The 18,962-nt window shown below is 42.3% G+C and overlaps 1 protein-coding gene across 1 annotated transcript in view; it reads left to right on the forward strand.

Annotated features, from left to right (window-relative positions):
* Nucleotides 1–18,962, forward strand: part of DIS3 (DIS3 exosome endoribonuclease and 3'-5' exoribonuclease) — a 226,601-nt gene that overhangs the window by 23,952 nt on the left and 183,687 nt on the right. The window contains exons 3-6 of the mRNA XM_086934891.1: nucleotides 1,012–1,205; nucleotides 8,192–8,265; nucleotides 13,607–13,774; nucleotides 16,131–16,295. Of these exons, the coding sequence (XP_086791017.1) occupies nucleotides 1,012–1,205; nucleotides 8,192–8,265; nucleotides 13,607–13,774; nucleotides 16,131–16,295 (601 nt within the window). The remainder of the gene's footprint in view (nucleotides 1–1,011; nucleotides 1,206–8,191; nucleotides 8,266–13,606; nucleotides 13,775–16,130; nucleotides 16,296–18,962) is intronic.

Below are 18,962 nucleotides of genomic sequence, written 5' to 3' on the forward strand. Positions count from 1 at the left end.
GCTAAATAACACTCTTTGCATTTGAATAATTTCAAATCCATATATCTCAACAGGGGATACAGAAAGCTTAGAGCTTTGCTTATTGAACAATTCTGCCTATCTCAGTAGTACACATGTATTTTGTTTTCTATTACTGAAGGAAACTTTGTTATCTACTTTGTGCCATAACCTGAACCCTGAAAAACAATGGAACACGTGGGTCCATATGCAAACTAGGTGGGACCCTAGATGGGAGTGTACTAGTGACCCTAGTACACTCCGTTTGAATCGACATGAGTTTCTGAATACAGATTTTGATTTAGAGAAACAAACGACTTGCCTACAATAATATCACCAAACTATTAAGGACACAACCACGCCCCCTTTTTCCAAAATGTACCTACTAAGGAGGATTACAGCTTAATTGAGACATCACCACATCCAGGTCCTGATGAAAACCTCATAATGGCTGCGGGGTTGGAAACGCACTGACCGCGGCATCTGGGACAAGACTTCCTCAGAGTACTCTGGGAGAAAGCCCATAACGAATCGCCCTCCTTTTGACAACACTAATAATTACAAGTCCCAGAGCTGTGCACACAGGCAGGAGATATTACACATTTACTGTCTGCATAACATTCTGCGCCAAGTGTGATTGTTACCTTTGAGTTAAGGACTGGTGTCCTACTGCCTTTGAGTTAAGGACTGGTGTCCTACATTTAACAATTACGTGTATATAATGTATGCACTGTGTACCACTTGTTGATGTTTTATGCACACCTGTGAAATGTTTATGTCAACAAATTGTTTGAATTTTTGTTATTATTTATGGTGACATGACACGAATGTATCTAACTTTTCGAAAAAAGTCATAAAAAGAGTGGAATAAATCACACAAGCTTGTAGATTCATGACATCGGCTCGTTATTTGAACAATTCCTCAGAGAATTATAGCAACTAGAAAACCGGAACACTAGCATATTTTACTTCTTCTTTGTTTATAAACGTTTATTGTGCATGTTTTTCTTTCAGAGACACTTACATCGAACAGGAGCAAGGCGAGGGTGCCAATGATCGAAATGACCGAGCGATTCGAACAGCTGCAAAATGGTACAATCGGCATCTAGTAAAATCCAAGGAAACTCAGCAGCTTCGGATTCTTTTAATAACAAATGACAAAAGAAATAAAGAGAAAGCAGTGGAAGAGGGAATATCGACATTTACATGTAAGTGAAGTCCTTCGTCATCCATTAACCCCGCTCTAGGATACATTCAAGGTATGTTTTTAAAACCTTGTAATGAAGCACTTCCTATAGTTTAATGTTGGTGTTGAGCAGTTGAAAATGTGAACACAGACTTTGTCTTCACATGAATGCAGCCATTTCCTGACTTGGAGAGCAAGTCAGTATGGTGCTGTCTATAAAAGGGTCGGAAACTCACTTGTTGCAAAAGCTGGAAGAGATTTCAACTACTTTGCCCTGGGAGATGGTGACTTACAATTGACGATTAAAGTGTTAGCAAATGAAGTGAAAAGAATCATGACATTATTAGTTAATACTGAGCAATCAGGCCTTTGACTGCTTTTTAGGTCGAGCCTAGCGCAGCACGCATGCGCTACTCTATGGGAGGCTTCATGTAATCAGTATAAACTTTTCAGTGTGGCTCAGACACCCCTACGCATTTGGTTGGCTGTTGCCTGTGTCATTGTGTTTTTGTATGTAACAATCGGTAGGGGAAGACAGGGATCAATTGTGATCCAGTAGGGCTTTGATTACCATTCAGAGAGAGGAGAATGGAAGGTCCGGCCACAGTCGTAGCCCCAAGTATGAACACAACAAAAGAGATGACTGGGCTGTTCCTATGGGAAGAAAGGAGGAAAAGGTCACTAGGGTATAAGCGCTAGTGCTCAATAGAGGACCATTACTGGGTATCCAATTTGTTGGATATAATGGCCTCACACACCCTTGCGAGTGTCGTGCTTCATCATCGGCAATGCTCCTCGTTGGGCAGGCGGTGCAATGCCCAACGGGCTCACCTCAAAGAGGGGCTCTTTATCGGAGATCTTTTATCCAACTGCCTATGGGTGAAGTGGGGGTGAGGGGCCAGGACAGAGTAGATAGTGTGAGTGAGGATAAAATGTGGAACATGGTACCGGAAAACCATTTTATTCTGGTGGTCCTCTGCCACAAGTAAAATCAAAAATAGCCGGTGCTCATGGGAGCTGTGGTTTCCCAGAGTGAACTTGGGCTAAAGTGCAGATGGTATGGTCAACATGTTTTTCGCTTCTAGTACATTGACTGCGATTCTTCAGGACCTAGTAAAAAACTACAATCTACAAAACATGACCTAATGATTAGTATCAGTTCCAATACAGCACATAAGTTGTACTACCTGTATGACACTGCTCTTGCCTAGAAAGGGGAGATAAAGGAGAACATTACCACAGGTAAGTAACAACATGTGACCCTGTTGTGACCGTGAACACACTGTGAAAAAGTGACATACTAGTGAAGATAGTGACTAGTATGTGGTTAAAAAGAAGATAAAAAATGGTAGCAGCAGTATCCATTTGAATATAATCACAGACCCATGGGATCGGTAGTACTGTGACTCACCTAAAGGTTAGAGTTATGGGGTGTCAACAGTACCCGGTGGGTCTGACATCAAGGGAGAAGCCATAGAGGTTAGGGCTGAGGAGGGAAGGAAGAGGTGGGATGGTATTGAGGTTAAGCGGCGTTAAGAAAATTAAACCCATGTCAGGGGCCACTACAGGGCGGCAGAGAGTTTAATCATAACGGATTCGCGAAGTTAGTCGCTGTAGGGTGGGAACACTTACTTTCTACTGCTTGTGTCAGGGCCAGTTATGCCTACCCTTCTCACCGGGTCCGGATAGTGGAGAGTCGGTCGTCTACCTCCTCATTAAGTAGCAAACCGGGTGTGGTCCAAACTTCCAAACAGGAAGTAGAACTCCCCGGTAGGTCGTGTGGTTTCACTAGTTGGTCTTGCGGCCATGATGGAGTGGAGGGTCATGTATGGAAAGTATGTGGACATAGCCTGGGTTTTATCGCTATATGTATAATGACTATAGTAACAGATATTAGGCCAAACCAACGGATGTAGGCTGAATTTAGCATAGGTCGCTAAGCAGATTAGGGGTGCTTTTGCAGAGATATGTTCACAGAGCGCTCCATGGAATATCCTCATTCAAACCCCGGCTATCGGTGGACAATCGGTGTATTCACCTCTGTTCCTTCAGGAAAAGATTGTGCTTGGATTTGTCTGGGGAGGTTTCAAGAACTAGCTAGGAAAAGGAGTCAGCCGTGTGGGTATTGTCTAAGTAGTGTCTGCACATCTTCGTGTTTTTTTTCTTGCAACAAAAGTTGCTTCTATGTTCAGAGATACGGATTTTCACTGGGCGGGAGGCGGGAGTTCTACTTCCTGTTTGGAAGTTTGGACCACGGCCGGTTTGCTACTTAATGAGGAGGTAGACGACCGGCTCTCCACTATCCAGACCCGGTGAGAAGGGTAGGCATAACTGGCCCTGACACAAGCAGTAGAAAGTAAGTGTACCGCCGCTACAGCGACTAACTTCGCGAATCTGTTAAGATTAAACTCTCTGTCGCCCTGTAGTGCCCCCTGACACGGGTTTAATTTTCTTAACGCCGCTTAACCTTAATACCATCCCACCTCTTCCTTCCCTCCTCAGCCCTAACCTCTATAGTTTCTCCCTTGATGTCAGAGCCACCGGGTACTGTTGACACCCCATAACTCTAACCTTTAGGTGAGTAACAGTACTACCGATCCCATGGGTCTGTGATTATATTCAAATGGATACTGCTGCTACCAGTTTTTAACTTGTTTTTAACCACATACTAGTCACTATCTTCACTAGTATGTCACTTTTTCACAGTGTGTTCACGGTCACAACAGGGTCACATGTTGTTACTTACCTGTGGTAATGTTCTCCTTTATCTCCCCTTTCTAGGCAAGAGCAGTGTCATACAGGTAGTACAACTTATGTGCTGTATTGGAACTGATACTAATCATTAGGTCATGTTTTGTAGATTGTAGTTTTTTACTAGGTCCTGAAGAATCGCAGTCAATGTACTAGAAGCGAGAAACATGTTGACCACACCATTTGCACTTTAGCCCAAGTTCTCTCTGGGAAACCACAGTTCCCATGAGCACCTGCTATTTTTGATTTTACTTGTGGCAGAGGACCACCAGAATAAAATTGTTTTCCGGTACCTTGTGCCACATTTTATCCTCACCCACACTATCTACTCTGTCCTGGTCCCTCACCCCCACTTCCCCCTTAGGCAGTTGGATAAAAGATCTCCGATAAAGAGCCCCTCTTTGAGGTGAGCCCGTTGGGCATTGCACCGCCTGCGCAACGAGGAGCATTGCCGATGATGAAGCATGACACTCGCAAGGGTGTGTGAGGCCATTATATCCAACAAATTGGATACCCAGGGATGGTCCTCCATTGAGCACTAGCCCTTATAACCTAGTGACCTTTTCCTCCTTTCTTCCCATAGGAACAGCCCAGTCATCTCTTTTGTTGTCTTCATTGTGTTTTTGTAGCCTGTCAATGGCTAAATGCGGGCGCCTGTCCCACCTTTTAGACAAAAGTTCACTCCCACAGCCTTTGCCTTGTGGGAGAGAGCAGGGCGCCAGCTGCATTCCTCTTGTGTCCAGTTACACACAAGGTGCTGCGCTTTCCCTTTCCCTTTTGCTTTTTTTTTCTTAAAGCGCACGCGCACATCACTTGCGGGCTACACAAAAATCCAAAAAATGAATGTGGCCTTGCGTAACATAACCGGTGCTCATGTAAAGCACGCTGGTCGAGTTTGCGCTATGTAAATCAGCAAAATAAAAAACGGGGGTTTCCTCTCGACTCTCCATCTGCTTTTAACCCCATGGCTGCTAGGCGTTTTCCCGTCCTGCGCTGGGTTTTATTCTTTTTCATTGTTTTATGACGAGCTGGCCTTGTCATCCGCGCACGGCAGGTAAGCGCCATGACGAGGCCAGCTCGTCATTAGCCTCGAAGGGGTTAATCCTTATACACAAACATGAAGTAGGACGAGGAGCCAAGGATTGTCATGCCTTGCTCATTAAGAAGTAACAAGGCGCACGTAGGAGCAGACCCAAACAAGGGCTTTATTTGTGTAAATGAGGCAGAGAAAGCATGCCCTCTCATGTGTATGAGAAGCAGAGAGATGGGTCTCACTTTTTGACAGGCAGTGTACTTTCCCCTGTATGGGTTTATGCCCGGTGTAAATTCTGACAACTGTGAAAAAATGGAAACCGTGGCTTCCGTTGTGACACAACCCTAGTTTGCTTAGAGCACATAATGTTTGGTTTTAATAATTTTTTTTATTGTAAAAGTCAAATTATGCAACGCACATTTTTTTTATTCTGCTAATGAATGATTCAAACTAAAGATACACCAGGCATTACTGAAGAACAAATATTAGTAACCTATTTTCTGCCTCGATAATAATTGCATTAACATTTACCAATGGAAATTCCAATTGATGAGTTACAAATAGATTCTGCTTGATCTACTTCTGACCTATGGGGTTTTTACTTTGGCCTGAATATGTTATTGATGTTACTGATTACTTCTTGCACAGCAGACGGCTAGCATTAGCTTTCTCCGGGGGAGAACAGGGTAGATTTGTTGCCGCACTTGACCGACCCCGGGGGCTCTGCTTTCTCCAGGAATGCCAGAAAAGTGTTCCGAAAGGTTGACCCATCTCCCATCAAACAGCTGCCTCACCCTTCTTCTCAGATTCCTGGCTCCAGATGAAAACCTCAGAATGCAGGAGCCTTTCGCAACAACCCTTTAAGATAATGTAACTACATTTCTTTATTAATCTCTTATAAGGTCCCAAAGGCGAGACCTTTTGGCTATGTTAATGCTTGTTATTACTTTTGAAGAGTGATCAACATCTTAGTGATGAACTTGATGATGCATACAAAACGAACCACAAATATTTTGATTCCGAATCACATCACCGGAACAGTTTTGTCCAACTGCAAAACAGACTATAATTTGAATTAATATAGAACAACAGAAATTAAATACGACAGATGCATCCGGAATAACCACTCTCCCCATTTCTAACACTGGAGCAATTTACTGTGAAAATATGGAATAATGACTTGAATAGGGTAAGTGGACGCTGATAAACACTAGATAAATCGGTCTACATGGATGTGGTTTGCTCTATAGTAGAGTTGATCATCTCATTCTAGATCATTATGAAATAGATTGAAAAGCTCTCAGTGATATCAGTATTCAAAAGAAATGTCATCCAAATCCGAAATTCTAAATGTTGTGTCTAAAAAGTAAGATGGCAATGCTCTACAACAAAAAGAATGGGCCAAAAGACAAACTGTCTATGTCTGAGCGAACAGTACATCAGGATACATAGCCAGTGTGGCAGTATTGTTCTTTAGCAGTGTTAGAACCTCCCAGTCCTACTCCCCAAGGAAGACACAGAATGTTTGCTGAATAAACTAATGGACGTCATATTGGAGGCTGTAGACACAGAGTATATATATATATATATATATATATATAAGTCAAAGTCAAAGTTTTTATTTATGATTTGGAATTCCAAGGAATTCCACATAAAATACAGAATATAAATCAGCTTATACACATCAAATTAGTTAAAAATCTTTCTCAGAATTACACTTATTAATACCAAGAAGTTAATATCAAAAACACCATTACAAAAAGAACGAAAACATTTTTTTCCCACAGTTTTCCTTACTTATATAGCAATTATTACTAATCTATAGTGTCACAATAAGGGGCATGATATAGCATTAACCTTGATTTTAACGGAACAAGTACACTTATCACCAGAAAAAACAATTTCAAGAGTCCCAGAATGTCAATATTTGATTTGCTTTGTAAGAGACCAATAAAAAGAGAGAACCATGAATAAGTGCAAGCGCATCAAAAGGAAAAGAAGAAGAGTTAAAAATACATCATAAAAAAAACATCTAACAAAATATAACATCATTATTACGGATACTGTAACAGTAGTGTGGGCATGATTAAAATATTACTCTTACGGGTCTTTTAAAGTGTCTATAGTGCTTCGAAATGAGTCAACTTAAAAATTGATTAGATAAACATGAACATTCCTTAAAGATCCCGAACTTCTCACAACCCATACCAATTTCAATAGACATTTAAAAATTCTTTAAAAAAACAAAATATTTTATAGCACATCAATTCAGATGGAGGGGACATGAGGAAATTACGAGCCTGTACTGCCGTAGAGATATTATACTGAAGAAAACCAAGCCTTAAGTATTTGCGACGGACAAAATGGAGTGCCGGACATATAATTAAAACATGATTAAGATCTTGTACACCACCATTACATAGACTGCAAAATCTTTCAGTTTTGGGAATACCTTCCCAGGCACCTGTCACAATCCTTAGTGGGAGAATGTTCAGTCTCAGTAAAAGGAGCACTCGACGTGCTCCATGATACACATTCCAAAAAACGTATGGCTGAGGTTTTTTAACAATACAACTCTCTGAAATGCAATCAAGTCTTCCATTCATAGTACATGACTGCTGATCTCTTTTGCACGAGATCATGTATATAGATTTTTTAATAACAATCTTTAAGGATGACTTATCTAAACGGAGTACATTTTCCAAATCAAGTTCAAAAATATTTAACGATTTTAAAAAGTTCCTAAAAATTACACTTTTCATTAACAAATTTTCAAAAATTTCCTTGTGCAATGCAGCCCTTAGTAAATTCTCCTGCCCATTCACCAAAGCATTACACCACCGCAAGCAAGCTGCTATCGAGCTATATATATATATATATATCCCAAAACAAGGGAGTATAGGCTTGCCCCAATGTTTGTATTTTAAGCTGCCCAGTTATTAACTAAAAGGATCCGAAGCCTTGAGTGAAATGTTAAGCATATGCAGAACAGACAGATTTCAAAACATGTGTAAAGAGTACACCTCTCTGTTTCACAAAGTCTTCAAAAGAGCCATATGTTTTGAATTTAATTTGGCAAATGACGTATTTTATTGGTTCATTATGTCATTTTGCCAAGTTTAAAAAATATGATTTATGTAAGTTTGATTAAAGATAATGGTGATGGGCCTCTTAGAATGTTCTGTATAAGTACATGGTAATAGTTTGTTCTTTTTTACTTTTAGGTGAAGAGTACATTAAGAGCTTGGATGCAAACCCTGAACTTGTAGATCGGCTGGCCTGTATTTCGGATGAAGCGGTAAGTTTGTTGACTAGTTACTATGTGCTAAAAGAGTTGCTACGGCTCAGCAATTTTTTAGTCCAAATGGTTGTAAGCATTACATGAATGAATATAGCAAGAGGGGTAATACTTAGTACCCCAGACATCAGATTAGAGATAGGGTGCTCATACTGTGGCTAGTCAAAGGCTCACCACATAAATGTTCAGCCTTTAGACAATATCTTGTAACTTAGTGACTGGGTCATTTGAGTGCATTAAGTTGTATTGACTGTTTCTTGCTTTGCAGAGTTAGTATTGTTGAGTTCAATTCATAAAACTCATACGGAAAAAAGGCATTTATCTGCTTCCGTATGATTACTCCTTCATTAGGAGCAAATTGCTGACTATTAAAAGATATTCAAAAAGAATCCAAGGAATACTCGTAGCAGTCAACATGATTTGTAGATGTCCAGCTCACAGAATTTACTCATGCAGAGTTGCACACATGTGGAAATTCTGTTTGGGTAAATGATAGGCAATTATGCATTAGACTGATTTCATTTTCATTTTCCACAGCAGGAAGGAGCTCTTTACACTAAGATAAACCCTTCACCGCTTCTCCCATAATGGAGCTGTACCTCCCCTGTCCAGCTTTTGAAAATAAACCTTAATTTCACAGGAGTACATTTGTGTGCATTTCCTGGGTGAAGAAATACCTGCAAATTGATTGTGATTATTCACAAACATATTTGGTGTTTACTCCATTTTGCAGAATAGGCCTACTGGTGAAACCACCTCAATCCCTACCCTAATCCTAAATTATTTAAAAATGTGTCAATTCTGTCAAGGCCCTATCCTCAAGAGTGCTGGAGTGAGGGGCCATATCACCACTGTGCCCAGGCTGCGACCCGCAACTGTTCTGGGCTCGTAGTTCTCGGCGAGCCGCCCCAAAACCACCACTTTCCCGGACCGATCTGCCCGGCGGTTGCAAAGTAGGGAGACACTCTCAAGGTCCTCCTTGGGCCCTCCCTCCAGTGGTGAATGGACTCTTCTTTCCTCGCGGGAGGCGCCTGCCTCCCCAGGCTCCCCCTCGCCCCCAGCGACAGGCCACTCTCATATGGGGGGGCACTAAGTACCGGGTCGCCAAGCAAAGCCGACCAGCTTGTGCACCTCTCCAGCCATTTGCAGGGCTTCCGATAGCAAGCTAGGCCCAGGTCCCAGGCCAGGCCACGCTGGCCGAGCTCCGACCGCCGGCCTTTGCGTTGCTCCCGCTCGGAGGGCCGGGATACCCCACTCCGGGGCCGCTGTGCGAGTATTCTGCTGGGCACTCGGTGCCCCCTTGCGTCGCCAGGCTACACCAACACCACCATCGTCTTCTCTGGCTCGCTATGAAGAGCGCGGGCACCGGTTAGGCCTTCGGCGGGCAAGAGAAACAGCGAGGTGTGTACTACCCCTGCGCCGTCGTGGCCACGCCCCCTTTGTAGAATATTCAAAGTCCATAGATACTTGTAATTACTTTGTGATTAGTTTTCAGATTACTCTTTACAGTACTTTATAGATTACTTTTTCTATTCAGTATGCGTAGATCTCACACTGGGACATTTCCTAGACAGAAGTAAGTTAAACAGTTTTCATGAAAACCTAGTTGCTTAGGTTTCCATACAAACATAACTCAACACTTAGAACTTTTTCAAAGGAAAAGAGTCCATGCGGTCCTGTGGAAGTGGATTATTAATAACCCACTGGTGCAGGGTCACCCTTTAGTCCACTTGTTCTTAACAAGTAAGGAATCGACACTGGAGAGAAGTACAAACCATAGGTCATTTAATTAGCATTCATTAATGGGGCTCCGTCCGACAAGCACCATAGAGATACTCAAGGAGAGAGCGCGCTGAACGATGGTTACATGGGTTTTTATAGCAAAGATCACAAACAAGGCACACCCAGTGGTAAATAGAGCTTTGGGAAGAACACACAAATGAAACAATCGGTAAGAATCAGCAGCCTTGGTGCCTTGTGTAACTGTCGCGTCCTGAAGCTGCACAACAAGATATGCTATCTGAGCAAACTTTACTTGAGGCTTTACCACTGTCTGAAAAACCTGTGCAGACGCCAGCTGTTCTTTTGCACGGACTCTGCATGTATGCACAGCCTACAATGCCCCAATCTAAATTCTTTACTCATGTGTTTACAGATGCGGTGTCAAGGATAGATCAGGCTGAAAGCAGGGCAGGGGTGAGAAATGGATTGCTTAATCAAAAAACTAGAGAATCTGATTTTACATTTCAACAGTCCTATGGAGAAAAATGAGGTTATCGGTTTGCAGTTAAGCAATTTGTCTTTGGAGTTGAATTTCTGGGGTTAGAACAAGGGTTCCCCAAAGGTCAAGGATGCACCCAAAAAGCACCCTCATGTGGCACTAGGACGGCCAGGTGCAGAGTGCTGAGGCCTAATGTTAGCCTATAGGGGTTAGGGGGCTTGTGGTTGTTGGCTGCTCTCAGGCAATCCACAGGGTTGAGAGAGCAAAGCTCCTAGGATTAAGCTCATGGCAAAGGGGGATCCCAGTTAGCACACAAGATGCACCCACAGCGGCACAGGGGCGGCTGGGTGCAGGGTGCTAGTTTGGCCACAGGTGCCCTGTTGGTGTCAATGAGAGATCTCCGGTCAGAATAAACACTACAGGTTCAGACTGGGAGGCTTCCTGGAGGAGACAACCAGTTGGAAAAGTGAGTTTGGATGCAGGGGGTTGGCTCAACACCATCTGTTGGGCCACCCAAACCGTAGGGTGTCGGGTGCATCGGATTTCCTTACCAGTTCCGGTCGCACTAGTGTGGGACCCTCCAGATAGAGGCTGCAGGCATCATTGGGAGGCTTGAGGTAGGTCAGGGATCACCAGGGCCCATATCAGGATCGCTGGGGGTACCTCCTCATGGTGTTGGGCCAGTCCAACTTGGGCCGGGGCGTCGTGGGCAGAGTGTTGCAGACTCGCAGATTCGGCGGGAGCCGGAGTCTGGTTCTTGAGCCAGTCCGGTGCTCACAGGAGACAAAGTCTTTGTAGGGAAGGAAAGGCTGGTCCTCCGGGATCTGGGGAACTGCTGGCTTCAGGACGCACTGAGAGTCTGCTGGAGAAGGTCGAGGTTGGGACAGGCTGGTAGGGCTGGGGACAGGGCAGTTAGTGTTCTCTTCTCCCTTCAGCACGGCTCTTTGGTCCTTCTTCTTCGTTGTCTGACTAATGGGTTCAGGGCTGCCCCCTTAATACTGTATTTAAGGAGTGTTTTTAGGTGTTCCTGACCTTAGGGTGACTACACACCCTTGGTGTGCTCACCCTAATTGGGGGAGTTGGCACAATCTTGATTGGAGATTGCCTCCCATCTGCAAGATGGCAAGCACTGAAGAATAGGCTTCACCTCGCCTCTCCCACCTGAGGGGTAGGGCTGGCAGAGGTGGGCACACCTATTGGTTTGCTCTAATTTTTCCCACCCGTCTATCCTCCAAAAGGGGGTGAGACAGGAATGGTCTGTCTGCAGCCCTCAAGGACACTGTTGAAAAAGAGCGACTCTCCCCACAGACCAGCGACCTTCAGAACCCTGGCAGGACTGCCTACCTTTAAGAAAAACGATGGATTTGGGCCCAGATCTTTGGACTGGGGTGAGTGTGTGACATTGATCCACATTCGTTCCATCACCTGTTTTGTTTACCTTTAAGAAAGACTCTTAATCTCCAGTGGACAGCGGACCTATCCAGAAGAACCCTGACTGACTGAACCCATCTGCAAAGAAAAAGAATTCTCCCTTGAGAAATTGCGAACTATCCTCTGGATTCTCGTCTGCACAAAATGGGCAAACGCAACGCACATCTGAATCTTTTCAATGCAAAAAGCAACCTATACACTGACACCTGGGTCTAAGTTAAAGTAGGTAGGGACAACAGAACGAAAAAATATCCCCACCTTCATCGGTCTAAAACAAGGATCTGTTCTTGCCCCCTGTCTTTTCAACATATACAAAGCAGAATCGGATTGCCTATAATTAGAGGTTGTGAGTGATCCACCAAAACCAGCAAGAAAACCGGTGCACAGCCTACAATATGCAGACGAACCTCGTCTTATGCAGTCAGACCCCAATTGGCCTTCAGCACAAAATTACAACTCTTCTTGAATTCCCTAAACTTTAGGTCTGAAATAAACTATAGCAAAAAAATAATCTGTTTTCATCTAAAAGCACCCAGCAAAAAGCAAAGTTCAAATGGAAAGCAGCAGGGAACATCTTTGATTTGGTAAACACTTATAAATACCTAGGTGTGGTAATGGACACAAGATTACATATTAAACAGCATTTACTGCGGGGGAGGGCAGAAGCCAACAAACTATACTTTCCTCTCTATCAAATAAAAAAAATGGGGAGCCTGTCACAGACATACCTGTTACAAATTATCAGAGCAAAGTTCCTATCCTCACTGACCTATGGTTCGGAGCTGCTAAAGGGCATGAATGCAGCAATTTTGAACCAATGCCAGACCATTTTATTTAAACGTATCTTCCAGTTACCAAAACTTATTTCTCAAGCACAAGTTCTCCTTTGGGTTGTTTCACCAATACCCAGTCAGGATGGTTGCCATAACCGTACTGCCCTGGAAACTGAGAGCTGCACCCTCCGACTCTGTGGCTGTCTCATGCTGGGCCGAAATGGAAAGCCAGGACACAGAAAATAATTATTGGCCAGCAGTGCTCCGACAACCATTAACAACCCCTGACCTCTTAAATGTCTGGGAGTTAAACATTAGTTCGACGGACATTACTTTGCCCCGCTTTTCGGGCACTTAATATAGGATCGTGCCTCCAAGCTGTGACCATATTAATCAACAGTCATTCAAATCAGCTCTCCTGTAGGGCCATAAAGTTTTTATCACAGGTGAGCAAACAACTATCCGCACAATAGAAGCTATTCCATATAAGAGAGCGTCCTCCTAGGTATGGGCTCCATCAATAGTTTATTCGGAAGCCATTACTCGGACAGGCGCCTGAGACTTACAGCGAGCAATATTGAAACCCGCATTCAACCCGCGGCTGATGGTCCCTAAAACTCTATCTGGCTAAAGTTATCCCTGCCCTGCTTGCATTTTGTCTTAAACCATTGCAGCAACTTCGAGCAACCCTTAAAGCTCCAGCAAGGTCTACACACTCGACTAGCACTCCACTGTCAAAAAAGCGGAACACATCATAATTGGGTTTTTTAAAACAAAATTGTTATGGTTTTAATTAACCAAAACAAACTTATAATTGAAATTGCTAATGTATTTTGCAGTTTTCATTGATAAGTGCCATTAAGATATTGTATATGCAGACTTCTATTTTCTATGTATTTTTTGTGTCTTTCTTTAGAATGACATAGAAAGTGGAAGAGTCCTTTTCCCAGATCACATTGCCCTTTCCAAGTTGCAGCAAGGTATAAAATCTGGTATCTACCTCCAAGGCACATACAGAGCCAGCCGAGACAATTATTTGGAGGCAACAGTGTGGGTGCATGGTGACAGTGTGGACAATAAAGAGGCAAGTAATGACTCCACACAAAATCATTTGACAACGGGGTTAGCTATCAAAATACCTTATTAGACTCTGTTTTGTTCATTATATTTGTCATATTTATGTATGAAGAGAAACTATTTTTTCAGCCACAATAATTTCTTCTTTATGTATTATTCTTCTCATTCACTTCCCCCTTACGTTACATGTTTGTCAATTATCATTCTATACTCTCACCCCTTCTTCAACGTGTAACCTGACCCACTCATCTTGATATTGTGAATTGCAGAATATTAAAAGTTACATTTATTGACCACTTTTGCATCCCTGCCAGTTAATGAGATTTCAATCTTTGTTGTGTGCGCTGAACTCTCACATCAGAAAAAGTGCTCTCCAGTAGTGAAAAAGCTCATTGTAAACGAAGTATGCTTTTGAAATTTGAGAATTCAAACATACAACCTTTTTGATCAATGGGCGATCAGGAAGCCAAATATGAACAGCAGTCTCTGATAGCCAAATACAAACAGCAGTCACATGACGAGGAAACCAGAGATTTTCATATGGGACTACCCCACCATCTAAGGTAAATGTTGGAACTCCTCCCTTAAGTGGAGCAATTCTCTAAAGAGCCAGAGTCCCATCTTCAAGTTTCAGTTGTGAACCATGAGTACACTCACATTGTCGAGTAAGAGAGGAAAGGTGGAAGAATGTTGCCTCTTTTTCCCACAATAACCCTCCATTGATCTCCATTAATCGGACACTGCAAAAAAAGATTTCGGCCAAATGAGGTAATTCAAATTTGCATGTCTTCTAAAAGGATGGAAGTTGATTAGTTAGTTTCTACTTTTAGTAGTGGTGCAGGACTTCCAAACCATATGGCTTTAAGATGTAGTAAATTTAGGCATGGGCCCTGTAATTGTGCAGACTTAGTAAGAGCCAGTGACAGCTGCTACTAAGTGACCTTTGTGGAAGGTTGTATTTCAAACAACAATGGAGAGATATTAACTAAGCAAAAGGTTTCCTTGTGACTCCCTTTAGTTTACATTGAAAATATAAATTGATTTCCAAATTAAATCAACCTGCCTCACATTTCCTAACTTTGTTGCTCTTTCATAATCCTTGATCATTACATCAGCAGTCCTCTCATGTTCTCGCTGTATAGAGTGAGCATTTATTGGAAGACACCGGTCCCTCCCTGTGTACATCTCTATATTTTTTCTTAGACTGTTTTACCAAGGCCAAAGAAGCTAGACCCTCACATATTGCAATTTTTTTCCGGGACAAAATGGCCATAGTCTCTAATCCTTGTTTTACTCCAAGGGAGCACCTTATTCCTTCATTTCTTCATGATTAGGAGCATGCATCTGAGCAAAGATTGATTTTTCCTCATGTGAGGCTTAATTCTGATCCCATGTGGATTACATCAGGAAATACAGGGTGATTCTTTGGAAACATTTTTTAAGCAGTACTGTTTGCTCAGAGACTTAAATTGGGATATAGTCTAGTCTAAGATGGTGGTGGTCTCTTGTTTGTAAGCTTTGTGCCAAGTGCCGATTTTAAAGTTGCTGATATCACCCCCTGCTCTGGTGTTTGTTGTAAATAGGATGGTCACAGATGACAGGATACTTCTAGTTGATTACATGTAGATTTATTGTAAGACACAGCTGAGTACACAAGCTCGCTAGCTGACCAGACCACCAACTGACACTAGTAGAATTCTCAGGTGGAAGTAAGAACATACATAGGCATAGTGGTAGACCGAGAATGAGAGAACACAAAGAAAGGACTAAGACTACAAACAACCACATTACATGAAGAATAAATGTACAACAGTGTTGAACCCTGAAAAGGTGGGGGCAGGGAAAAGCACTTGTGAGCTGATGATCTAAAAGTAGCTAGTGGAAGACCATGGCGGAGGTAGCAGCCATGCCAGAGGAGGATGCTAAGATGATGCTGAGATCTGATGGGTAGTTGACTTGAGCTGAGATAATGTCAGGCCTGGAATAGTAATTACAATGGGATTTAACCACATGCCAGCAACCCCAGAGACAAAGGCCACCTAGCGGAGGATCCAAGCGGATGCAGCCAACTTGTCAGGGATCTGATTATTTCTCTAACTAGCTTAGCACAAGCGGTGAAGGAGGGCTGGCTTTGGATCTCATGGATACATCGTGGACCTATATTTTGAGAACTTTGATATCTTATGCAAAGGAGTGCTTGCCTTTAACTACAGCATGGCCTGTGAGTAATGTTGTATAGGACCTACACATAGCTATCAAGAGTTTTGTTTTCTTTTTTTGAGTCTTTACTGGAGTAAAATGTATTCTACATGTATCCGTTTCATTGTTAAAACTCATAATTATATTTTATTTTTCCAAATAAGATACTGATACAGGGGCTTCGAAACCTAAACCGAGCAGTGCATGAAGACATTGTAGCCGTGGAGCTTCTGTCAAAAGAAAAGTGGGTGGCTCCCTCCTCTGTGGTGCTACAGGACGAGGCTGAAAATGAAGAAGACATTGAAAACGAAGAGGAGAAAGAAAATATGGTAAACATAGCATCAGTGTTGATATCTGTTTACTGCATTGATTTCACAGTGTCTCAAGAATTAAAAGCTGCAAGTTTCTCTGCGTCAATGGTGTGGAACATTGCAAAAATGTTTGCTTAAAAAATTTGTTGGGAGGTGAGGGGGGGCTTAAAACATGCTGTGTTATTATGATAAAAACTTCAGAGTAACATACATGCAAAACAAGATTCTGAGTCACAAAGTTGGAGATATCAGTCTTTTACTGAATAGCTTTCTGTAAGGTATGTTAGAAATGGAAGATTTTGAGGGTTAGCGTTTGTTTAAAAGAGAAGAAATTTAAAGTTAACCTAGTAAAGTTACATTTTATTAATCATTGCAGTACTGTTGCTGTCATGAAGTTTCAAGTCCTTTTCATTTGATAGATCTTGTGATAATCTTCTTATCTGTCTGGTGATGAAGCAGCTCTTGATGTGAAATATTACATTGTACACTATTTTATAATCTGCTTGTTTCCCGCATTAAATGTTTAAAAGAGAGTCTGCTGTTTTTCCCAATTTGAGGCCAGCGATTTCATCACTTCAAGTAATGAAGCCTCAACAACATGAGTAGTGGGGTTTCTTTTTTTATTTGTTTGCACTTCTTTTGTTACAAAATTGACCCCTGACCTAAATATGATCGTTCTTGTCACATAGCCTTCGTATGGGTCAACAAAGCACCTTGTATTTTCAATATGGTTTAAATTAGTTTGAATCGCCTTGTCGAAAAATTAACCAATCGCCTCTCAGAACATCATGAAAATGCCAGAAATCGGTGTGAAATTGTGCCCTTTAACTGGTATGAAACTCTTGATTCTCTCCAACTCTTAATCAGAAAAGACACTCCTGTGTTGCACTAATGTCAGTCATTTCCAGCAGAAGTACTTCTGATGCATGCATCTTTAAGGATAATATACAGCTTTCGGAGACTTGGTGTTAATTGTCTTCCTGCAGAAGTAGCTGGATTTCACCTCCTATCAAATTAGTCTGTAGGCTCCCAAAAATCGGTAGGAACACCTAGAGTAATGTGTAGGCACTGTTTTTTTTGCTGTAAAAAGTCTACAGGGCTAAAGTATAGATCAACAAAAAATTAGCCAAATGTTCAGCACATTTTCACTGACCCAGTGGGAAATGCCAAACATAATGATATTTGCACAATAAATAACATTGGATTGATTGCCAGTCTTGCACCCAACTACTTGTCACAACAACTCGTATACCATCCACTGTTAAGACGCTTACTGTAGGAAAGTACACCTTTTGGTCATGGTCATCCCTTCTTTTTGCCACTGGCACTGATGTGTTTTGACTGATGTCAACTAGGACCTTGCTAACCAGGTCCCAGTGTCAATGCGCTTTCCCTAAAAACAAGGTAAAATGTTCCAATTGTAACACAATTGGCACTGAGTTGATCATCCTTGTAAGTCCCTAGTAAGTGGCACCTCTGGTACCTTGGAAATGTGTCCTAAAGTGGGTCTCTTAGGCCTGCAGCATGTATTTTTCCACCATAAGGTAACCCTATATAAATTGCATTCAGATTGCCATTGCAGGCTGCATGTCCTGGTGGAAACCATGAGTGAAAACAAGACATGGCACACTCACTGTGTTCCATGCCAAAGTCACTGCATGTAAGATAAGTAAGACACCACTTCAGAAGGTTTTGTAGCCCTAAGTCAGGGCGCATTATATTACATGTGAGGGCATAGCTGCCTGAGCAGCTATACCCCTGTGGTGTTTAGTTCAATTACTAGATCATGCAAGTGAACAGGAAAGCCATTTTAAGTACTGGGCACTGGTCATTATGGTTCCCCATTACTGTTGCCAGTACTAGATTTATTATGACATGCACCCAGAGTGCACATTAGGGTGTAAGGTGGGTGTAGGGTAAGCAAAGCATGTGCATCTAGTGGCGAAGTGAATTGCACAATGTGGAACCAGAAAGCCTGGGATCAATCCTGGCTTGTTGACTTGACCAAATTGTATGATCCTAGGCATTTGTTTTATGTCACTTTATCTCCTTTTTCTTCATATCACATATAAGAAGACCTACCCTCCCAAAACCTTCTCCTGTGTTTGATGTAATATAATCTAATGTTGGTCATGTTTAATAGCAGCCCTGCCCAACCGAAGCGTGCACATACACCTGACCTGCTTCTTATTTCACTATTAGCATTGTTTTCAGGAATGGGGATGGATATTTTGCTGTGTTGCATCCCTTCATCCGACCGCCCTAGTGTGGCTGGCGGCGTTCTGCAGGTGCTGCCTTGAACCTTGCCCACCACTCCCCTTAACTCCTGGAGATTGGTCCCATAATTCGCCATCCTGTACAGAAATGCCATATGTGTTCTTCCTCCAATAAGATAACATAGCAGCTTCTAAAATTAGCAGCGTCAACTTTTTGAATACAAAATAATTTCTATTGCAAAACGTACTTACCTCACCAAATTGGTTCTGGTGCCTAAATATATCTAAAGATAGGTGGTATTTTTATAAATTGGTGTGGATCTCCTTCTAGAGTCGTGTGCATCATTTATTGACTATTGTGTGTATTGAAGATATCTTACACCCTCCTCTAAGCCTAAGTCTGCTTGACCACACTACCTCCTACAAGAGCACCTTGGGATTGCTCGAGAGAGCTCCTGTTCACTTATAA

Source organism: Lissotriton vulgaris, chromosome 8 (assembly GCF_964263255.1).
Source record: "Lissotriton vulgaris chromosome 8, aLisVul1.2, whole genome shotgun sequence".
Lineage (NCBI taxonomy): Eukaryota > Metazoa > Chordata > Amphibia > Caudata > Salamandridae > Lissotriton > Lissotriton vulgaris.